The sequence below is a fragment of the Engystomops pustulosus genome, chromosome 6 (genome assembly GCF_040894005.1).
Source record: "Engystomops pustulosus chromosome 6, aEngPut4.maternal, whole genome shotgun sequence".
In the NCBI taxonomy this organism is placed as follows: domain Eukaryota; kingdom Metazoa; phylum Chordata; class Amphibia; order Anura; family Leptodactylidae; genus Engystomops; species Engystomops pustulosus.
The window spans coordinates 19,859,903-19,880,198 of NC_092416.1; the positions used below are offsets into that span (position 1 = coordinate 19,859,903).

Sequence of the window (20,296 nt, forward strand, 5' to 3'; positions counted from 1 at the left end):
AGGACACTTGTTCCCTAGGTCATTGGGTTGATCAATTTTGGAAATCAGTTTGTATCAAATGAGCCAAAACCGGAGAAATGCAGAGAAAAAAATAACATAATACAAAAAGGTCAAACTAAGAAACAATAAATGATGATACTTTTATATTTTAGACTTTTGCCTATATTCTATATATACAGTATATATTGAAGGATTTTTGGGGTATATGGCTGACCATATATCCTGATAAACCGGGGACACTTACACCGTGACTGTGATAATCTTTCTATATTTATTATCCATGGCCTCCTGCCTTCTAAAATCAACTTCTTCATTTATGCTAATGAACGTGAGGGGTTCTGGGGGATGTTACCAGAGCCCCATGTGTTATAGCTTCACAGGCTGTTACACTGTACAGGAGCACTTCCCTCTCACATCAGGCAAAAGAGGTGTAAAAGAGGTGAGTGAGCAGGAAGAGGGAATAACTGTGTAACAGATTATAAAGCTGCATCACGGAGGGACTCTGGTAACACCCCCAAAGCCCTTCTGGCTCATTAGCATAATTTTACAAGTTGATGTTACAAAGAAGGAGGCCATGGATAAGAAATATAAGTAGATTACCACAGTCACGGTGCCTGCATCTATGAGTAATATGACTGGTTTATCATGATGGATTTTGATAGTAGATTTCCTGCAGTATGTACCGTATACACTCAAGTATAAGCCGACCCAAGTATAAGCTGAGGCCCCTAATGTTACCCCAAAAACCTGGTAAAACCTATATTTCTTTTACTCGAGTTTAAGCCGAGTTTGGGTTTTCAGCACATTTTTTTGTGCTGAAAAACTAGGCTTATACTCGAGTATATATGGTATATAGTTTTTTTTGTTTATTTTTAACTTATATTTAGCATTTTTTAATTTTCCATGCATTTGCTCTGCTTTCAGAATTTTGTTTGTTTTTGTTCCTTTCCCTTATAAATATGGCAGGAGAACTGTCACCATCCAGGAGCCCCCAGAACTTGAGGTCCCCCCCGTCCAGCAGTTGCGGGACCCCCATTGATCATACACTTATCTCCTCCCCTATGATGTGTCTATGATGACACATTTAAAGGTATTTTCCAAGATTTAGAATAAAGAGAACAGTAAATCCCATCAACATTCTAATAGTGAGAGTTACTGAGCGGAAGAATAATAGAGGGATAGTTACATTGTTTATCTGTTTATTTTTGGAACACCCCCCTATAGGTAGACATAGAGGTAAGTACATATACAGAACGTGTGTTAGACTTCCCCTTTAATGTGGAAAGTCTTTGTAATCTCTTCTGCCCAGAGGACAAACACAATAGAAATGATTAATGATGTGACCCGGATCCGAGGTGACCGCGACCCGATCATTTCTCCTGCTCTGTATCATCTGCATCACATGTCAGGGAGAAGAAATGTTATTATGTGGTGAAAAACATAGGAAAATGTTCTATAACAATGACATCAATCCATACAGGAGCTGCCCCTGCACCTATAGCACTGATTACTGATTACATGTAGAAAATGTGGAAAACTTTTTTAAATAAGAAAACTTTTGTTACCAACTCCCCCCATTAGGGGGAGCTGGAGATCTGCAAGGTAAGTCCAATACAGGGTCAATCACACACATTGGAGACAGCAACCACTGCCAATACATGGAGGAGTCAGGATGCGGCCGGCTGCCTGTACTGTGACATCACTGTGTGCATTATCCCTGTACTGTGACATCACTGTGTGCATTATCCCTGTACTGTGACATCACTGTGTGTATTATGCCTGTACTGTGACATCACTGTGTGTATTATCCCTGTCCTGTGACATCACTGTGTGTATTATTCCTGTACTGTGACATCACTGTGTGCATTATCCCTGTACTGTGACATCACTGTGTGCATTATCTCTGTCCTGTGACATCACTGTGTGTATTATCCCTGTCCTGTGACATCACTGTGTGTATTATCCCTGTACTGTGACATCACTGTGTGTATTATCCCTGTACTGTGACATCACTGTGTGCATTATCCCTGTACTGTGACATCACTGTGTGCATTATCCCTGTACTGTGGCATCACTGTGTGTATTATCCCTGTACTGTGACATCACTGTGTGTATTATCCCTGTACTGTGACATCACAGTGTGTATTATCTCTGTACTGTGACATCACTCTGTGTATTATCTCTGTACTGTGACATCACTGTGTGTATTATCCCTGTACTGTGACATCACTGTGTGTATTATCCCTGTACTGTATCATCACTGTGTGTATTATCCCTGTACTGTGACATCACTGTGTGTATTATCCCTGTACTGTGACATCACTGTGTGTATTATCTCTGTACTGTGACATCGCTATGTGTATTATCCCTGTACTGTGGCATCACTGTGTGTATTATCCCTGTACTGTGACATCACTGTGTGTATTATCTCTGTACTGTGACATCACTGTGTGTATTATCCCTGTACTATGACATCACTGTGTGTATTATCTCTGTACTGTGACATCACTGTGTGTATCATCCCTGTACTGTGACATCACTGTGTGTATTATCCCTGTACCGTGACATCACTGTGTGCATTATCCCTGTACTGTGGCATCACTGTGTGTATTATCTCTGTACTGTGGCATCACTGTGTGTATTATCCCTGTACTGTGACATCACTGTGTGTATTATCTCTGTACTGTGATATCACTGTGTGTATTATCCCTGTACTGTGACATCACTGTGTGTATTATCTCTGTACTGTGATATCACTGTGTGTATTATCCCTGTACTGTGACATCACTGTGTGTATTATCTCTGTACTGTGACATCACTGTGTGTATTATCCCTGTACTGTGACATCACTGCGTGCATTATCCCTGTACTGTGACATCACTATGTGTATTATCCCTGTACTGTGACATCACTATGTGTATTATCCCTGTACTGTGACATCACTATGTGTATTATCCCTGTACTGTGACATCACTGTGTGCTTTATCCCTATACTGTGGCATCACTGTGTGTATTATCCCTGTACTGTGACATCACTGTGTGCATTATCCCTGCACTGTGACATCACTGTGTGTATTATCCCTGCACTGTGACATCACTGTGTGTATTATCCCTGTACTGTGACATCACTGTGTGTATCGTCCCTGTACTGTGACATCACTGTGTGTATCGTCCCTGTACTGTGACATCACTGTGTGTATCATCCCTGTACTGTGACATCACTGTGTGTATCGTCCCTGTACTGTGACAACACTGTGTGCATTATCCCTGTACTGTGACAACACTGTGTGTATTATCCCTGTACTGTGACAACACCGTGTGTATTATCCCTGTACTGTGACATCACTGTGTGTATTATCACTGTACTGTGACATCACTGTGTGTATTATCCCTGTACTGTGACATCACTGTGTGTATTATCCCTGTACTGTGACATCACTGTGTGTATTATCACTGTACTGTGACATCACTGTGTGTATTATCTCTGTACTGTGATATTACTGTGTGTATTATCCCTGTACTGTGATATCACTGTGTGTATTATCTCTGTACTGTGATATCACTGTATGTATTATCTCTGTACTGTGATATCACTGTGTATTATCCCTGTACTGTGACATCACTGTGTGTATTATCCCTGTACTGTGATATCACACTGTGTATTATCTCTGTACTTTGATGTTACTGTGTGTATTATCCCTGTACTGTGACATCACTGTGTGTATTATCCCTGTACTGTGACATCACTGTGTGTATTGTCCCTGTACTGTGATATCACTGTGTGTATTATCTCTGTACTGTGATATCACTGTATGTATTATCTCTGTACTGTGATATCACTGTGTATTATCCATGTACTGTGACATCACTGTGTGTATTATCCCTGTACTGTGATATCACTGTGTGTATTATCTCTGTACTGTGATATCACTGTATGTATTATCTCTGTACTGTGATATCACTGTGTCTTATCCCTGTACTGTGACATCACTGTGTGTATTATCCCTGTACTGTGACATCACTGTGTATCATCCCTGTACTGTGATATTACTGTGTGTATTATATCTGTACTGTGACATCACTGTGTGTATTATCCCTGTACTGTGATATCACTGTGTATATTTCACCTATACTGTGACATCACTGTGTGTATTATCCCTGTACTGTGACATCACTGTGTGTATTATCCCTGTACTGTGACATCACTGTGTATCATCCCTGTACTGTGACATCACTGTGTATATTATCTCTGTACTGTGACATCACTGTGTGTATTATCCCTGTTCTGTGACATCACTGTGTGTATTATCCCTGTACTGTGATATTAATGTGTGTATTATCTCTGTACTGTGATTTCACTGTGTGTATTATCCCTGTACTGTGACATCACTGTGTGTATTATCTCTGTACTATGACATCACTGTGTGTATTATTCCTGTACTGTGACATCACTGTGTGTATTATCCCTGTACTGAGACATCACTGTGTGTATTATCCCTGTACTGTGACATCACTGTGTATATTATCCCTGTACTGTGACATCACTGTGTGTATTATCCCTGTACTGTGACATCACTGTGTGTATTATCCCTGTACTGTGACATCACTGTGTGTATTATCCCTGTACTGTGATATCACTGTGTGTATTATCTCTGTACTGTGATATCACTGTATGTATTATCTCTGTACTGTGATATCACTGTGTATTATCCATGTACTGTGACATCACTGTGTGTATTATCCCTGTACTGTGACATCACTGTGTGTATTATCTCCTGTACTGTGACATCACTGTGTGTATTATCTCTGTACTGTGACATCACTGTGTGTATTATCTCTGTACTGTGACACCACTGTGTGTATTATCCCTGTACTGTGACATCACTGTGTGTATTACCCCTGTACTGTGACATCACTGTGTGTATTACCCCTGTACTGTGACATCACTGTGTGTATTATCCCTGTACTGTGACATCACTGTGTGTATTATCTCCTGTACTGTGACATCACTGTGTGTATTATCCCTGTACTGTGACATCACTGTGTGTATTATCCCTGTACTGAGACATCACTGTGTGTATTATCCCTGTACTGTGACATCACTGTGTGTATTATCCCTGTACTGTGACATCACTGTGTGTATTATCCCTGTACTGTGACATCACTGTGTGTATTATCCCTGTACTGTGACATCACTGTGTGTATTATCTCTGTACTATGACATCACTGTGTGTATTATTCTTGTACTGTGACATCACTGTGTGTATTATCCCTGTACTGAGACATCACTGTGTGTATTATCCCTGTACTGTGACATCACTGTGTATATTATCCCTGTACTGTGACATCACTGTGTGTATTATCCCTGTACTGTGACATCACTGTGTATATTATCCCTGTACTGTGACATCACTGTGTGTATTATCCCTTTACTGTGACATCACTGTGTGTATTATCCCTGTACTGTGACATCACTGTGTGTATTATCCCTTTACTGTGACATCACTGTGTGTATTATCCCTGTACTGTGACATCACTGTGTATCATGCCTGTACTGTGACATCACTGTGTGTATTATGCCTGTACTGTGACATCACTGTGTGTATTATCCCTGTACTGTGACATCACTGTGTGTATTATCCCTTTACTGTGACATCACTGTGTGTATTATCCCTTTACTGTGACATCACTGTGTGTATTATCCCTGTACTGTGACATCACTGTGTGTATTATTCCTGTACTGTGACATCACTGTGTGTATTACCCCTGTACTGTGACATCACTGTGTGTATTATCTCTGTACTGTGACATCACTGTGTGTATTACCCCTGTACTATGACATCACTGTGTGTATTACCCCTGTACTGTGACATCACTGTGTGTATTACCCCTGTACTGTGACATCACTGTGTGTATTATCCCTTTACTGTGACATCACTGTGTGTATTATCCCTGTACTGTGACATCACTGTGTATTATGCCTGTACTGTGACATCACTGTGTGTATTATGCCTGTACTGTGACATCACTGTGTGTATTATCCCTGTACTGTGACATCACTGTGTGTATTATCCCTTTACTGTGACATCACTGTGTGTATTATCCCTGTACTGTGACATCACTGTGTGTATTATCCCTGTACTGTGACATCACTGTGTGTATTATTCCTGTACTGTGACATCACTGTGTGTATTACCCCTGTACTGTGACATAACTGTGTGTATTATCTCTGTACTGTGACATCACTGTGTGTATTATCCCTGTACTATGACATCACTGTGTGTATTACCCCTGTACTGTGACATCACTGTGTGTATTACCCCTGTACTGTGACATCACTGTGTGTATTACCCCTGTACTGTGACATCACTGTGTGGTCCTGGCAGCAGATAAAAGTAAGTGAGGACGCAGGTCCAGCAGAGGGAAGTAAATTATTTGAATTTTTTTATAACCAGAGTTCAGAGGTAAAAAAGGTATTTGGGACATATACAAATACTCCACTTGAGGGCCAGTATATACGACACCTGGGGCTAGTACATAGCAATTATCCCACTGGGGGGGGGGGGGTAAAAATAATATCAGTTTATTATCATAAATACATTTGTTGGGAGATAAAGAAAACAAAATCGACAAAAAGAAATCCTTGTATTCTAGTGATGGCAGGAATACTCCCATCATCTCCCATCAGTCAGGACTTTGCTGTAATGTTTTATACTTTCTCCTCTAATTTTTGTGCACAGGAATGAGAGACATTGTAGCAGCTTGCCTCCAACAACCAATGAGAAACACAGATAGCGCCAGTTGGGGGGGGGGACTATGGGGCTCACAATCTAATCAACCTACCAATATGTTTTGGAGTGTGGGAGGAAACCAGAGGACCCGGAGGAAACCCACAAAACTCGGAGAGAACATACAAACTCTTTGCAGATGCTGACCTGGATGGGACTTGAACCCAGGTCCCCAGCGCTGCAAGGCTGTAATGCTAACCACTGAGCCACCACGCTGCCATATATTTATTTGGAGATAATGTACTTGCAGGGCAGTTCTTTTTGACCACCATTGAGAAAGACATTTGTGATTGTTACCCCTGTAATGTGGAAAGTCTTTGTAACCTCTCCTGACCTGGGTGTCTGCCCAGAGGACAAACATAATAGAAATGGTTAATGATTTTACATGGGATACGGAGTGACCGCGACCCGATCACTGATCGACTGTGAAACTTCTCCTGCTGTTTATAATGTGCATCACGTGTCTCGGAGGGAAGAGAAGGAATAATATATTCGGCTTATATTATATTATTATGGGCTTAACATAAGAGTGAGAAGACTCTGGGGCTCATTTACTAAGGCCGCACTTTCGTTGGGTTTCCCAAATTTCTCAGTTTTGCGCCGAATTCCGCCAGGATTTTGGTGCACGCGACCGGATTTTGGTGCAATCGCACCGGCTTTCACGAGACAGAAATCGGGGGGTGGGGCCGTCGGACAACCCGACAGATTAGGAAAAACCGCGGAATTTGAAAAAATGAAATGTGTCGCAAGATCAAGCATCGGGAAGTAGCAGGTGAACTCCGGCGGACCTCACCGCAGCAGTGACACCTACTGGATATCGGGCGCACGATCTTAGTGAATCCCTGCAGAACCCAAATCCATGCCGGAGAATGTGCACCGGGATCGCGACAGGACCGGGTAAGTAAATGAGCCCCTTTGTATCACTCCTTATCCCCTCAGGGACCCAACTCGGGATAGGGAGCATTGGGGGAGTATAGAGAGGACTCACGGGCTGAGCGCTCTCAATATAAGGGAGCATTCACACGACCACCAGGGGAACGTACATCCAGCCGCATGATATACGTCCCCCTTAGACGGCTATGGCGCCCGGGCTTGGTGCGGTGAGCCGAAACCACAAATTAGATATAGCAACTCGATCTTATGCCGTGAGAACGGCCGCACAGCATTATATTCTATGGAGAGGTGAGAGCTCACCCCTCCTCTTCTCCAGTGCACCGCCGTATGGCCATCCAGCTAAGGCGGGGCAGGCACACGTTGGTGTGAATGCACCTTAAGGTGGGTTTTCGCTGCATTATGGGTGTTCATGGTTTAGGTGTTGCTACTTTTGATGATTGGACCTGAACCACATGGTATGGGTACGTGCCCAGCATCACGGATTGAGGGTCCCTGCACCCAAGCAAAGATTTGTGTTCTGTGTTCATCTGTATTCGAGTTTAGTATTCATCTCATGGGTAAAGCTGGTTGAGGGGCTTCTGAGTAGCCCATCAACCAGATTTAAGCCCCAAGCATCCAGTATGGACATGTCTGGATTGGCCGGGCAGGGTCATGTGCCGCAGTGTCATTGCAGCTTGGTAGGCCACACAAGGAGAGGCTGTGACCTGAGATAGGGACAGTCAAGCACTTAGAGGAAGAGGAGGAGTAGGGTGCCACTTACAGCAGATTAGGGGTGTCACTGGAGCATGGCTGGGGTGATGTGGAGGAGGAGCTCGACCTTGTCACCTGACACCTGACTCAGATGAGCCGCTACAAGCTCCAGTGTCCGCACAGCCACTAATTACCGGATGGCCACCCTGATAGATCCCCACTATAAGGATAACATAAAATTCCTGATTCCATCAAACACGTTATAATCTGGTACAGGACACCGTCCATCTTACACCACATCCCCGATACCTGCTGGAGCTGCCTACAACATAAGGGAACCTTCAAATGCATCTGGTGGGATTGCAAGTTTATCTGCCCATTCTGGAAATCTGTGGAAACTGTGCGACACAAATTTTTCCGGATGTCCCATCCCTTCACCCCAAAACTGTGATACTGAACCCACCCCCTACTATCCCTGGCTGGAGTTATGATAAACCACTCTGGTCTTACCTACCAATCGCAGCTAAAACATTAATACCCCTGCACTGGAGATCGACTAACCACCAGTTCACCAATGGTTGGAAGAGATGTAGGACTGAAGGTCCTTGGACCCATCAGATAAAATTATCCTGGGGGCGCACTGTTCATCAATCCTAAAAAATAAACCCTAGTAGCCTTCAAATTTGGATGTCTTCTGCCAGACCTCTGGGGTCCTGTATGGGGTTAGAGTCTGGGCCCACCAGAGGATCCTCTGATTCTCCGGTGGGCCAGTCCAACACTGATTGGAAGAGGTGTCTCCGAGGAACTCCAAATACGCTGCATAGCAAACTCCTTAGAACCTGGTCCCCCTGGATATCCCATGTATCTCGTACCCCACCCTCCATCTCAAATTTATCCCTCGAACATTATTTTGATCCTGTGACCGTTTTTCTTTATATGGTTTATGCAATTGTTATGTTTTACTCATTCTACACTCTCCCAGATTATTGCATGTTTGCAGATGCGTGTCACTATTATTATTTGCCTTCTGTTTTTCTATACGGTTTTCATTTTGATTGCTTCGTTGTCAGCTATAAAACCAACAAAAAGATACGTGTCTATCTGTTATAGTCACTAGAGCCATAAGAATGATAAGGGGTATGGAGGGTTTCAGTTATGAGGAAAGATTAATACAACTAGATTTATTTAGTGTGGAAAAGAGACGACTATGAGGGGACATGATTAATTTATATAAATATATGAATGGTCCATACAAAAAATATGGGGGAAAGTTGTTTCAGATTAAATCAAATCAAAAGACGAGGGGGCACTGTCTCCGTCTGGAGAAAACAAGGTTTAATCACCAGAGGCGACAGGGCTTTTTTACTATGAGAACCGTCAATCTGTGGAATAGCCGAGCTCAGGCGCTGGTCACAGCAGGGACAGCAGAGAGCTTCAAGAAGGGTCTAGATGCCTTTTTACACCTAAATAACATTGATGGTTATTAGAGATGAGCGAGTATACTGCTCGGTCGAGTATTAGCATACTCGGACCGGCTCGTTACTCGGACGAGTATCTCGCCGGCTCGAGATCGAGCAGTAAATTAATAAAATAAATTGAATAAAAGTATTTTTATTGTAAAAAAAAAATATTACACATGTTTCCATATGTTTTACTTGTAAGAACACGTTGAAATAACACTATTCTTCACTTTGCAGATGTGCGGGCGTATCTCCGAACCTATCGGGAGACACGCGCGCACACCTGCAAAGTGAAGAATAGAATTAAAACATTAAAAACAGTGAACACAGGAGCATTTAAGTGCAGAACACATTGAAAGAAAACTATTCTTCACATTCCAGATGTTCGTGCACATCTCCTAACTTAGCGGGAGACACGTGCGCACACCTGGAAAGTGAAGAATAGTGTTATTTCAATGTGTTCTTACAAGGAAAACATCTGCAAACATCTGGATTTTTTTTTTTTACACTGTTCTTTTACTGTTCAGTTTTATTAAGAAATGCTCGAGTCTCCCATTGACTTCAATGGGGCTCGTTATTTGAGACGAGCACTCGAGCATCTGGAAAAGTTCGTCTCGAATAACGAGCACCCGAGCATTTTAGTGCTCGCTCATCTCTAATGGTTATGTTATATAGAATTGTTTCCCCTAAATCCCTTCCTCATCCAATCTTTTCCCTTCCTTGTTTGAACGTGGAGAACATGTGTCTTTTTTTCCGTCGTATAAACTATGATACTTCTGTATTTCATACTGTAATTGGTTTACCTTATGTAATCTTAATAACCTGTCCTGTCCTGTAACTGTTTGTAACTAAGGAACTAGCAACATGTAAGAACGCGCCTCTCATAGTGTATGTATGTAACTGTAACATAAAGCCTGTGTGTAACAAGTGCGGGAACACAATGTACAAAACAATCCCCCCCCCCCCCAGGGGATGAATAAAGTTCTATCGTATTGTATCGTGTTGTATCATATTGTATTGTATTGTATCGTATTGTATTGTATTGTATCGTATTCTATCGTATCGTATTGTATTCTATCGTATCGTATTGTATCGTATTTTATTGTATTGTATCGTATTCTATCGTATCGTATTGCATTGTATTGTATCGTATTGTATTCTATCGTATCGTATTGCATTGTATTCTATCGTATTGTATTGTATTGTATTGTATTCTATCGTATCGTATTGTATTGTATTGTATCGTATTCTATCGTATCGTATTGTATTGTATTCTATCGTATTGTATTGTATTGTATCGTATTGTATCGTATTGTATTGTATTCTATCGTATTGTATTGTATTGTATCGTATCGTATTGTATTGTATTGTATCGTATTCTATCGTATCGTATTGTATTCTATCGTATTGTATTGTATCGTATTCTATCGTATCGTATTGTATTCTATCGTATTGTATTGTATTGTATTGTATTGTATCGTATTGTATTGTATTGTATTGTATTGTATTGTATTGTATTGTATCGTATTGTATCGTATCGTATTGTATTGTATTGTATCGTATTGTATTCTATCGTATTGTATTGTATTGTATTGAATAGAAAAGAAAATGTGGAGCGTGGTAGAAAAATGTAGAGACACTACTGGGAGAGTTCTCATCTGACATTGAGGGCTTATAGGCAGTACGAGGCTGAGGAGGAAGAAGTCACCAACGTAGCAGCGGCACCAGCACCACCTCAGATGGAGGGTTAGCGTGTCAATAATGTGGAACGCCATGTAAAATTCTCTGCATCCTCCAGCACCATTGGATGCAGCACATTGTATCCGGAGGCTTTCACTTACATGATGGATGAGTATCTGTTCCAGCAAAATCTGAACGGGGCGGTCTCCATATGGTTTTCAATTTCGACATAGTTCAGCAATATCTGAAAGGGGCAGTCTCAGTATAGTTTTCATCATCCAGAAATATCTTCAAGGCACAAAGGCGTTTCCACCGAATAGTTAGCAGTTTCAGTCTTAAAGGGAACCTGTTTACTACTCGTATCCTCACGGGATAAAATGTTCTTCCTAGAATTTCCTCCTTTATGTGAAATCCCAACTGTTTACCTAAAAAAAATCTCCTCCAAATTCATGCAATTATGATTCTTCTCCCCTCATTTTCATATGAAATGAGTCAAGTTTAGTGGTTGCAGGTAGAATGTAACTTTAGAAGCCTCTAACTTTTGTTGTTTAATAGAAACACGGTCAGCGGCCGTGGCAGCAGGCGGTAGGACATGGCCGTGGGTGGGCCTGTGGGAGCAGGCTGGTGGGCCTTGGGAGCGGGCTATGGGGGTGGGCGGGTCATGGGGGGCGGGCAGTGCGAGTGGACGGGTCTTGGGGGTGGGACATGGGAGCAGGCTGGCTGGCCGTTACTGCCGACAGGCAGGACAGGTGTCAATGGTGGAGCACAGGCAGCTTGTCCAGGAGTCAGGCGGGCAGGACAAGTAAGTGGATGGGCCTAGTCAGCACAGCAAATGGGGCTCCATTAAATTGCCCCTGTTACTGCTGTGCTGCAGTGTGCTGGTGCGGGCCCCCCCTAACGGGCCCAATTGTTACGCCCCTGACTGTGTGTATGATCCCTGTACTGTGACATCACTTATCGTATAACGGTATTATGTGACTACACTAAGATATTCTAAACATATATTTATAAAATGATTTGCAGTCTTTGGGTCCTGTGTGCAGGTATTCTGCATACACTATATGACGGTATTACAGTACAATTACTGAAGATACCAGATACACCTGGGTACACATGTACAAAGGTTACTACATTTTAATTAGCATTTTTATTATAAAACTTTTGCAAAACTTTAAGAAAATGTAAAGTTATTTGGGGGAAAATCTGCCCCTTTAGCATGTGACACATATAGGGGGTCATTTATCTTATTTCCCCCTTCTATTTTTTATTAGCCTTATTAGGCGCAAATTTTTGCAAAAGGCGGAGTTTGTTGCGCAAATCATACCATTGCCTTTACTAAGCATTGGTGAGGACTGGCGTGTTATTGCGCAATTATTTGCACCAATATAGGCGCAATAGTAAATAAACATCTGTAAAAAGGCGCAATGTAATGACAAATAGGACGCAACAAAACACAGCGAATTGAGGCGTAACAAAAAAAAACGCAAAATCGCTGCACAACAGCCATTACGCAGCAAAAAGGCGCAAAAGCACCAACGGAAGAAAAAGATAAATGACCCCCATAGAGTCTTGGTGGGCACAATGATGTCAGAGGACAAGGTGCATGGAAAAGCGAGTAACTAATAGAAATCCAAATAGAGTTTTTCATGTTAATCAGACATTTGTTTGCTGTGTAAATACAATAGGAAAGTCACAGTGACCCGACCTTTATACAGCGCTCATCACCAGACTGAATGGGTTCTCAGATCCATGAGTTGCTGAGGGGTTGATAAGCGCAGTATACATTGCTTGTCAGCAGATAATGCTTGTCTGCAGAAATTGCTCATAAGCAGACATTGCACCTTAGTAGAGGTAGCTCCTCAGCAGACATTGCCCATCAGCAGACATTGCCCAGCAGCAGACATTGCCCATCAGCAGACATTGTTCCTCAGTAAGCATTGGGGCACATTTACTAAGAACAGTGCAGTGTGTACTATGTGCAGCTACCTTTGTATAGCGCAGGGGGCGCTAGATTCAGGCTTTGTGGCAAACGGGTTGCACATGTATTTATGAAGTGTTTGGGCTAGTATTGTGTCGCTGCTGCACAATAATGTGCATTCATGTTTGAGTCCGAACTCCGATCTTCATGAATATGGGCCATTGTTCCTCAGCAGACACTAAGGGGCACATTTACTTACCCGTCCACGTCGCGATCCCCGATCCGGAATGTCCGACAATCATGCACTCTGCTGCGATTCACTAAGATTGTGCAGCCAATATCCTGCATGTGCCGCTTCCCCGCTCAGGTCCCCCGGAGTTCACCTGCTTCTTCCCGGTGTATTTGGGCTTGCGACACAATTTAAATGTTAAATCCTGCGCTTAGTCCGACGCCTCCCCCCCCCCCCCCCAATTCCAAGCCGGCATCGGAATATCCAACGATAGTGCAGTACAAGACCCTAAGTAAATGTGCCCCGTAAACAGTCATTTATGCACCAGTTTTTTGTCGGGCTTTGCACGTTCTTTTAGGTACAAACTGCTTGCACAGGTATTTAAGAAGTGTCCGCCCCACAATTGTGTCGCGTGTCACCATTTTGTGGAGCCGCTGCACTAGTCTCCATGTAAAGTCGGACAGAATTGTGTTACACGCTCCATGTTAAAAGTGCACCAAAAAAAAAAAGTGGTGCACTCTGTCGGGGCAGTGCAGGGGGCTCCAGATTCATGAAGAACATTCATCCGGAATCCTGAATCTGGCGCCCCCTGCATTATACATAGGACACTGCACATAGTACAGACTGCTCTTACTAAATGTGCCCCAATGTTCCTCCAAAAGCTTAGTAGACATTGCACCTCCATAGACACCACATCATGTATTACACCTCACTAGTGACAATCTCAGCAATTTTTTGGGAGGACGCAGATTCCAGTTGAGCCTCTATAAAATATGTAGGGAATGCGGCAGAAGCAGCCGGATACACATTTCATGGGGCAGAAGCCTTGAGCCTTCCCATAGTTCTCGCAGTTCCTTGGGCAGGAGCTTCCACATTCTTGCCGAACTTGGTGCTGCAAATGGCACCTCTCATCTATGAGAAACAGAAAGATTGAAATGGGTTTATGTAGATATGTGTACACAATGCCAAATGACTATATAAAAGGGGTGACACCAGTGCATCAACTTCCTGATAGAAGGGGGCATGGCATCGACTTATAACAGCAGATAGGGGACTCCTTTTTGACCCAATTGGCTCAGTATATGTCGCCTCCAGCCGAAAACACTAGAAGCAAAAAGTCTGCACTATATCATCCTTCTCCTGAAGGAGAGTGAAGTGTACACTCAGCCGAGAACATAACAGCCTATGGGGGACGGAAGTGACAGTATGGCCTCCATCACCAGCCTCCACTGTGGGTGTTTCCCCAGTGATGTAACAGTCTATATAAGGACAGTTTCAACAGTTGAATCATTTGGGATACACCCTGAACATTGACAGCAGTGAATCACTTAAGGTTCACGGTGTTTCCCAAATGATGTAACTGTTCTTATATAGACTGTTCCATCACAGCATATGCCCAGTGGAGGCTGGTGATGGAGGCCATACTATCACATCCGTCCACCATAGGTAATTATGGTTTCTGCTGAGTGTACACTGCGCTCTCTCCTGCAGTAGCAGGATCATATAGTGCAGACTTTTTGCATCTAGTGTTTTGTTTGCTAAATGTGATGTATACTGCGCAAATGTAGGCAAAAAGGCCACTATAAGCCTATGGACACGTTTAGCATATACACAGGGAACTTTTCCAGCACACACACTAAACTTATGCCAAATACTTGAATTATAGGAACTGCTACTATGGCTCCAGTTATTATATTCACAGTCATACTATCATTTAATACTAATTACTTACTTGCTTTTCCATGTTTCCCATGATTCAGGACACACATAGAACTCAGCACTTTAAAAAAAAAAAAGCATAATTAATAAAAATAACACAGCAGTAATTTGGGAAGTGATAGGGTGCAGTTCATGACTTGCCCCCATTACATCAAATGTTACATATTATATTAAAAGAAATCTACCACCAGGATCAAGGATTGTAAACCAAGCACACTTACATGCAAGTGTGTGCCCCCCAATAATAATGATAATTCTTTATTTATATAGCACACACAGATTACGCAGCGCTAAACAGAGTTTGCCAAATCGGTCCCTGTCCCCAATGGGGCTCACAATCTAATCAACCTACCAGTATGTTTTGGAGTGTGGGAGGAAACCAGAGGACCTGGAGGAAACCCACTAAAACACGGAGAGAACAGACAAGGGGATTTACTCAAATTTAGCTTTGTATGCCCTTGTTTTTACAAAAAAAGGCTCAATTTATATCTATGGAGCCCAGAACCCCTGAAGATCATTTGCATAATTTTCAAATCCTTTTTTATGTAAAAACAAGAACATAAGAAGCTAAAAAAAGAGCTAATCCTGAGGCACTCACTTTCATGTAAGTGTGCTTGATTCATTCTCCTTGTGGTAAATGTCCTATAGGTTTTGCTTTTAGCTTTCAGTATCTGTTTATAGAACTTACCCAGAGCGATGAACAGGATTGTGATGGGTTTAAGCATTTTTTAAAATTTTCTGTGAACTGTAACAAAAATAAAAATAAAGATAAGAAATAACAAATATTATTTGAGGTGTAAGGAATGGAGAGAACCATTCTGAAAATGTTGGGATTGTCAAGAGATGGAAAAGCGTTGATGGTTCTCCAGAACATTTCTATTCAGCCATGTCCTTCTAACATAGGGAGATCTAAACCCCATCCAGTGTCAGTCTGTAAGCACTCAAGGCACTCGTTGTCTGTGATCAATCAAGGTAGTGGTGGTTGGTGAGCACTCAAGGTACTGGTGGTTGGTGAGCACTCAAGGTAGTGGTGGTTGGTGTGCACTCAAGGTAGTGGTGGTTGGTGTGCACTCAAGGTATTGGTGGCTGGTGAACCCTCACGGTAGTGGTGGTTGGTGAGCTTTCAAGGTAGTGGTGGTTGGTGAGCTCTCAAGGTAGTGGTGGTTGGTGAGCACTCAAGGTAGTGGTGGCTGGTGAGCCCTCAAGGTAGTGGTGGTTGGTGAGCACTCAAGGTAGTGGTGGTTGGTGAGCTCTGAAGGTACTGGTGAGCTCTGAAGGTAGTGGTGGTTGGTGAGGTCTGAAGGTACTGGTGAGCTCTGAAGGTAGTGGTGGTTGGTGAGCTCTGAAGGTACTGGTGAGCTCTGAAGGTAGTGGTGGTTGGTGAGCTCTGAAGGTACTGGTGAGCTCTGTAAGTAGTGGTGGTTGGTGAGCTCTGAAGGTACTGGTGAGCTCTGTAAGTAGTGGTGTTTGGTGAGCCCTCAAGGTACTGGTGGTTGGTGAGCATAGACCATTAGATAAAAATGTCCTTTGGGCCCTCCATCCATAAACCTCTATGAAAAGACCCTAGTAGCCTCTAAACAGAGTTGTCTACTACTGGAAATATATGGTCCAGTATTGAGTTATCGGAAGGCCACCTGATTATGTCCACCCTCAGTCAAGCCCCATTGTTTCATCTCTGCATCTGATATAACATTGACTGTCTTTTCCTACATCTGTGCCACCTTAATGTCCAGCAAGTCCTAGGATCTAATATGGAGACAGCCTAAGCCAAGCATGAGAGGCAATGAGAAGGCCAAATAATCCAACGAGTAGAAGAAACGGGGCATCAAGCTAAATCTCACGCCAAAAAGAAAATAGGTCCAGCACTCGGAGATTCAATATCTTCTCCAATATTTATTCTTTAGAAAAACACACTCCCATGGATACAATATAATGCAATGTACTGATCAACGCGTTTCGGCAACAAGCCTTAGTCTTGATCTGATCATTGTGATATGAGACATGTGAGCTGGATAACCCCCCCCCCTCCCCCCTCAGCTGGACTATTGGACTATTTTCATCAAACTAAATCTATTACACAGTCTCCTCTTACCATGTGCCGTAATTGGTCTTCTTATTGGGTAGAAGGGACTTTTGGTCCTCTCGGGTATCAGGGCAAAGTGTGACTATTATCTCTGATTCCCTTTGGCTTAAGCTAATTTATATATTGCCCTAGCGGGTCACCATAATAGTCAGTTTGTAAATAGCATTAATGGCCGCCACTGACCTAGAAACTCAATTTCAATTTGACCACAATTTTATTACTCCGGTGCCCAGTCACCGATCATGTTTTCCCCCTGCGTCACTTGACACCTCCTAAAAACTGATGATGATTGTAAAACATAAGTGACATTGTAATTTTATTTTATGATCCCTGCCACTCCCATGCCAGTTCTTCCCAGGATCCCAGATGTTCCCGATTTACAAGCTCCAGAAATGGCTTGCCAAGCCGACCGTTATTGGTGAGGCAAGTAATTGCCTGTAGCAGTCACATGTTATGTCATCACAAAATCACTGGAACCTTTTCTAAAGGGATATTGTCAGAACTCGCTAATAACCCTGAATGGGATCAGGTTTCGGGCTTCTGTACATGAAAACCACATCCAGAGTTGCCTGTGAGTGACAGCTCCCTTTCAGGATCTTTCTTTATGGAAAGCTAGATGTATGTTTGAGCTTGTTTTGTCTGCAGCTTCAGTGATGGACGGCTGAACCAGTCAGTGCTGGGGGTGGTGTCCATTACTCCCTACATATTCTGCCCAGTTCCTTCAGAGGGTGCTGGTCATTCAGTCATCTCTTATTATCTAGTGCTATTGCTTTGTTTACTATTCTGTGTATTTGACTTCTGCTACACTTACAGACCATTCCATTTCTTTAAGATTCTATACTTTTGTGTGTACCAGCTCAAACACTGGTCTATACATAAATTCCTGTTACCTCTCCACCATCCAGCAGCTGCCAGACAAAGTAAGTCTTCCCTGTCATCTTGTAGGGTCGCTCAGGGACCATCAGTTAGGTTCCTGATAGTGGGTTTGCCCTTATCAGGGCAGTTTATCTGCTTTAGGCAGGGCCTTAGCCCGCAAGGTGAGTTCACCACCACTTACCTAGTCTGACAGCTAGCGCCAAGCCTGGTTGTGCTTGTGCTGTTGCTGGACAGGTTCATTACAGATATGGTCCAGGATATCACATTATTATGAGGTATTTGAACATATTAATGATCTCTTTTCTATGGGTTAGAATTTTATTTAGAGGTCTTGAAACTAATATCAATATAAGAAGGTGGTTTGAGGTCTGGAATTGATTAAAAAAGGGTTCAGAGCGTATTCTAAGGAGTTGTAATAAATTGGGGTCTTTTTTTCAGCTCTGATATGAATATAGGTGGTCCGGGGTCTAATATTATTATAAGTGGTCTGGGGTCTGATATAAATATGACGGTCTGGTCTAGGTTTGTTATAGATATAGGAGTCTGGTCTGGGGTCTAATATTATAAATTATTACTAATATTATTATTATTATTATTATTATTATTATTATTAGTCTGGGGTCTCAATATATTTAAAGAAAATCTATCATCAGAATTCCTGATTGTCGACTCCTAACACTTCATCCGATGAATTGGAGTCCAGTCATGTGCAATTTGTAGAGACAAGCATTTTAGAATATAGGTAAATGAACCTGAGGGGCTCTCCGGCCATTAACAGAGCCCCTACCCGCTGTTTTGTCTTTTCTCCCTCCTCCAGGTTGAGGCTGGACATTTCATCCGGCCCCTACTGTGGCTGATGTTGGCTCTCTGCATGAAGTAGGATTGGATCATGGCATTCTTCATGATCCTGGAGGAATGAACAAATTTAAAAGACGGCAGAGTGGGTAGGGGCTCCGTTGAGACCCCGAGAGCCCCTCAGGCCCGTTTACATATTTTCTACAAATTGAATATAAAAAGAACAGTACACAATCTCCACTTTGTCGGACAAACATATAAGTGTAAGTGGTCCAACCACCCAATATGATTCCCATTTCTACCCTATAAGGTGCTGTCTACCTTACCTGTTCAAAATAATGTCCTTGTGTTGGATTAGCCTGGACTAAAGCTGTTCCACATTGACACCCAACCCCCTTACCCACAATTCCAAGCTCATTATTTCCACTTTGGCCTGGTAGGTTTGGACTCTGGTGTACCAAGGTAACCATTGGTTCTTCTGACATTACTAACCAAATACTACACCTCCAATGATTTCTCCTTGGAACAGGAGACGTCTAGATTTAGAGATCAGGTTATAATCATCCTAATCCTTGACCAGGATTATTGGGCGTGGCATTGGCTTTTGGGTTGTCCTCCTGAAGATTCTGTTGAATAGGCTGGATATAACTTACCATACTATTACTCAGATCTATTTCCTTCCCCAGTAACGTCAGAGTATTGCAGAACTTTTCTTCCTAATGACTAAGACCTATCATTTTCTAAAAGACGTAAAAAGTGAAGAAAGTGATTGTTGTTACTTACGCTCGTCAGAGATCGGTCTACACTTAGACGTCGCCTGCACTGCTGCACATTCCAGTATTTCTACCCGGAAACCAGAAGAGCGAGTGCCGCATTCCCAGGCGAAACGGGGAGGGAGCGGAACGTATGGATCGTCCTCCTGATGCGCATATAGTGAGTCATTTATGAGTCCAATTACCTAAGTGGAGGCTTCAGAGACAAGTTTATTCAGGAATAATCTGCAGAGGTAGAAAACATGCCCAGGCTCATTTTTGGCACTTTTCACGACTCAAATCTTCCATAAAGTTAGACAACCTGAAAAAAAATATTAACTGCATTGGGGTAATTTTTGTTACTTTTGCCCTATCAAAGTTGCATGTCCAATTCTATGTTATGTTATGCTTA

The 20,296-nt window shown here is 42.6% G+C and overlaps 1 protein-coding gene across 1 annotated transcript; it reads right to left on the reverse strand.

Moving 5' to 3' along the window:
- Positions 1-12,640: 12,640 nt before the first annotated feature.
- Positions 12,641-20,054, reverse strand: LOC140134621 (venom peptide SjAPI-2-like). The gene is made up of 4 exons (XM_072155067.1): positions 19,916-20,054; positions 16,067-16,123; positions 15,392-15,439; positions 12,641-14,571 (listed from the first exon to the last, which is right to left on the reverse strand). Exons 2-4 carry the CDS (start codon positions 16,101-16,103, stop codon positions 14,384-14,386), a joined length of 273 nt encoding a protein of 90 aa, XP_072011168.1. The 5' UTR covers positions 16,104-16,123; positions 19,916-20,054; the 3' UTR covers positions 12,641-14,383.
- Between the last annotated feature and the right edge of the window lie 242 nt (positions 20,055-20,296).

What these genes read in the sequence shown, in the direction of transcription:
- LOC140134621 (XM_072155067.1), bottom strand. Translation starts at nt 16,103, where the DNA reads ATGCTTAAACCCATCACAATCCTGTTCATCGCTCTGG. An exon ending in AATCCTGTTCATCGCTCTGG is followed by an intron (nt 15,440 to 16,066) that starts GTAAGTTCTATA and finishes TTTTTTTTAAAG; the next exon opens with TGCTGAGTTCTATGTGTGTC. An exon ending in TGGGAAACATGGAAAAGCAA is followed by an intron (nt 14,572 to 15,391) that starts GTAAGTAATTAG and finishes TGTTTCTCATAG; the next exon opens with ATGAGAGGTGCCATTTGCAG.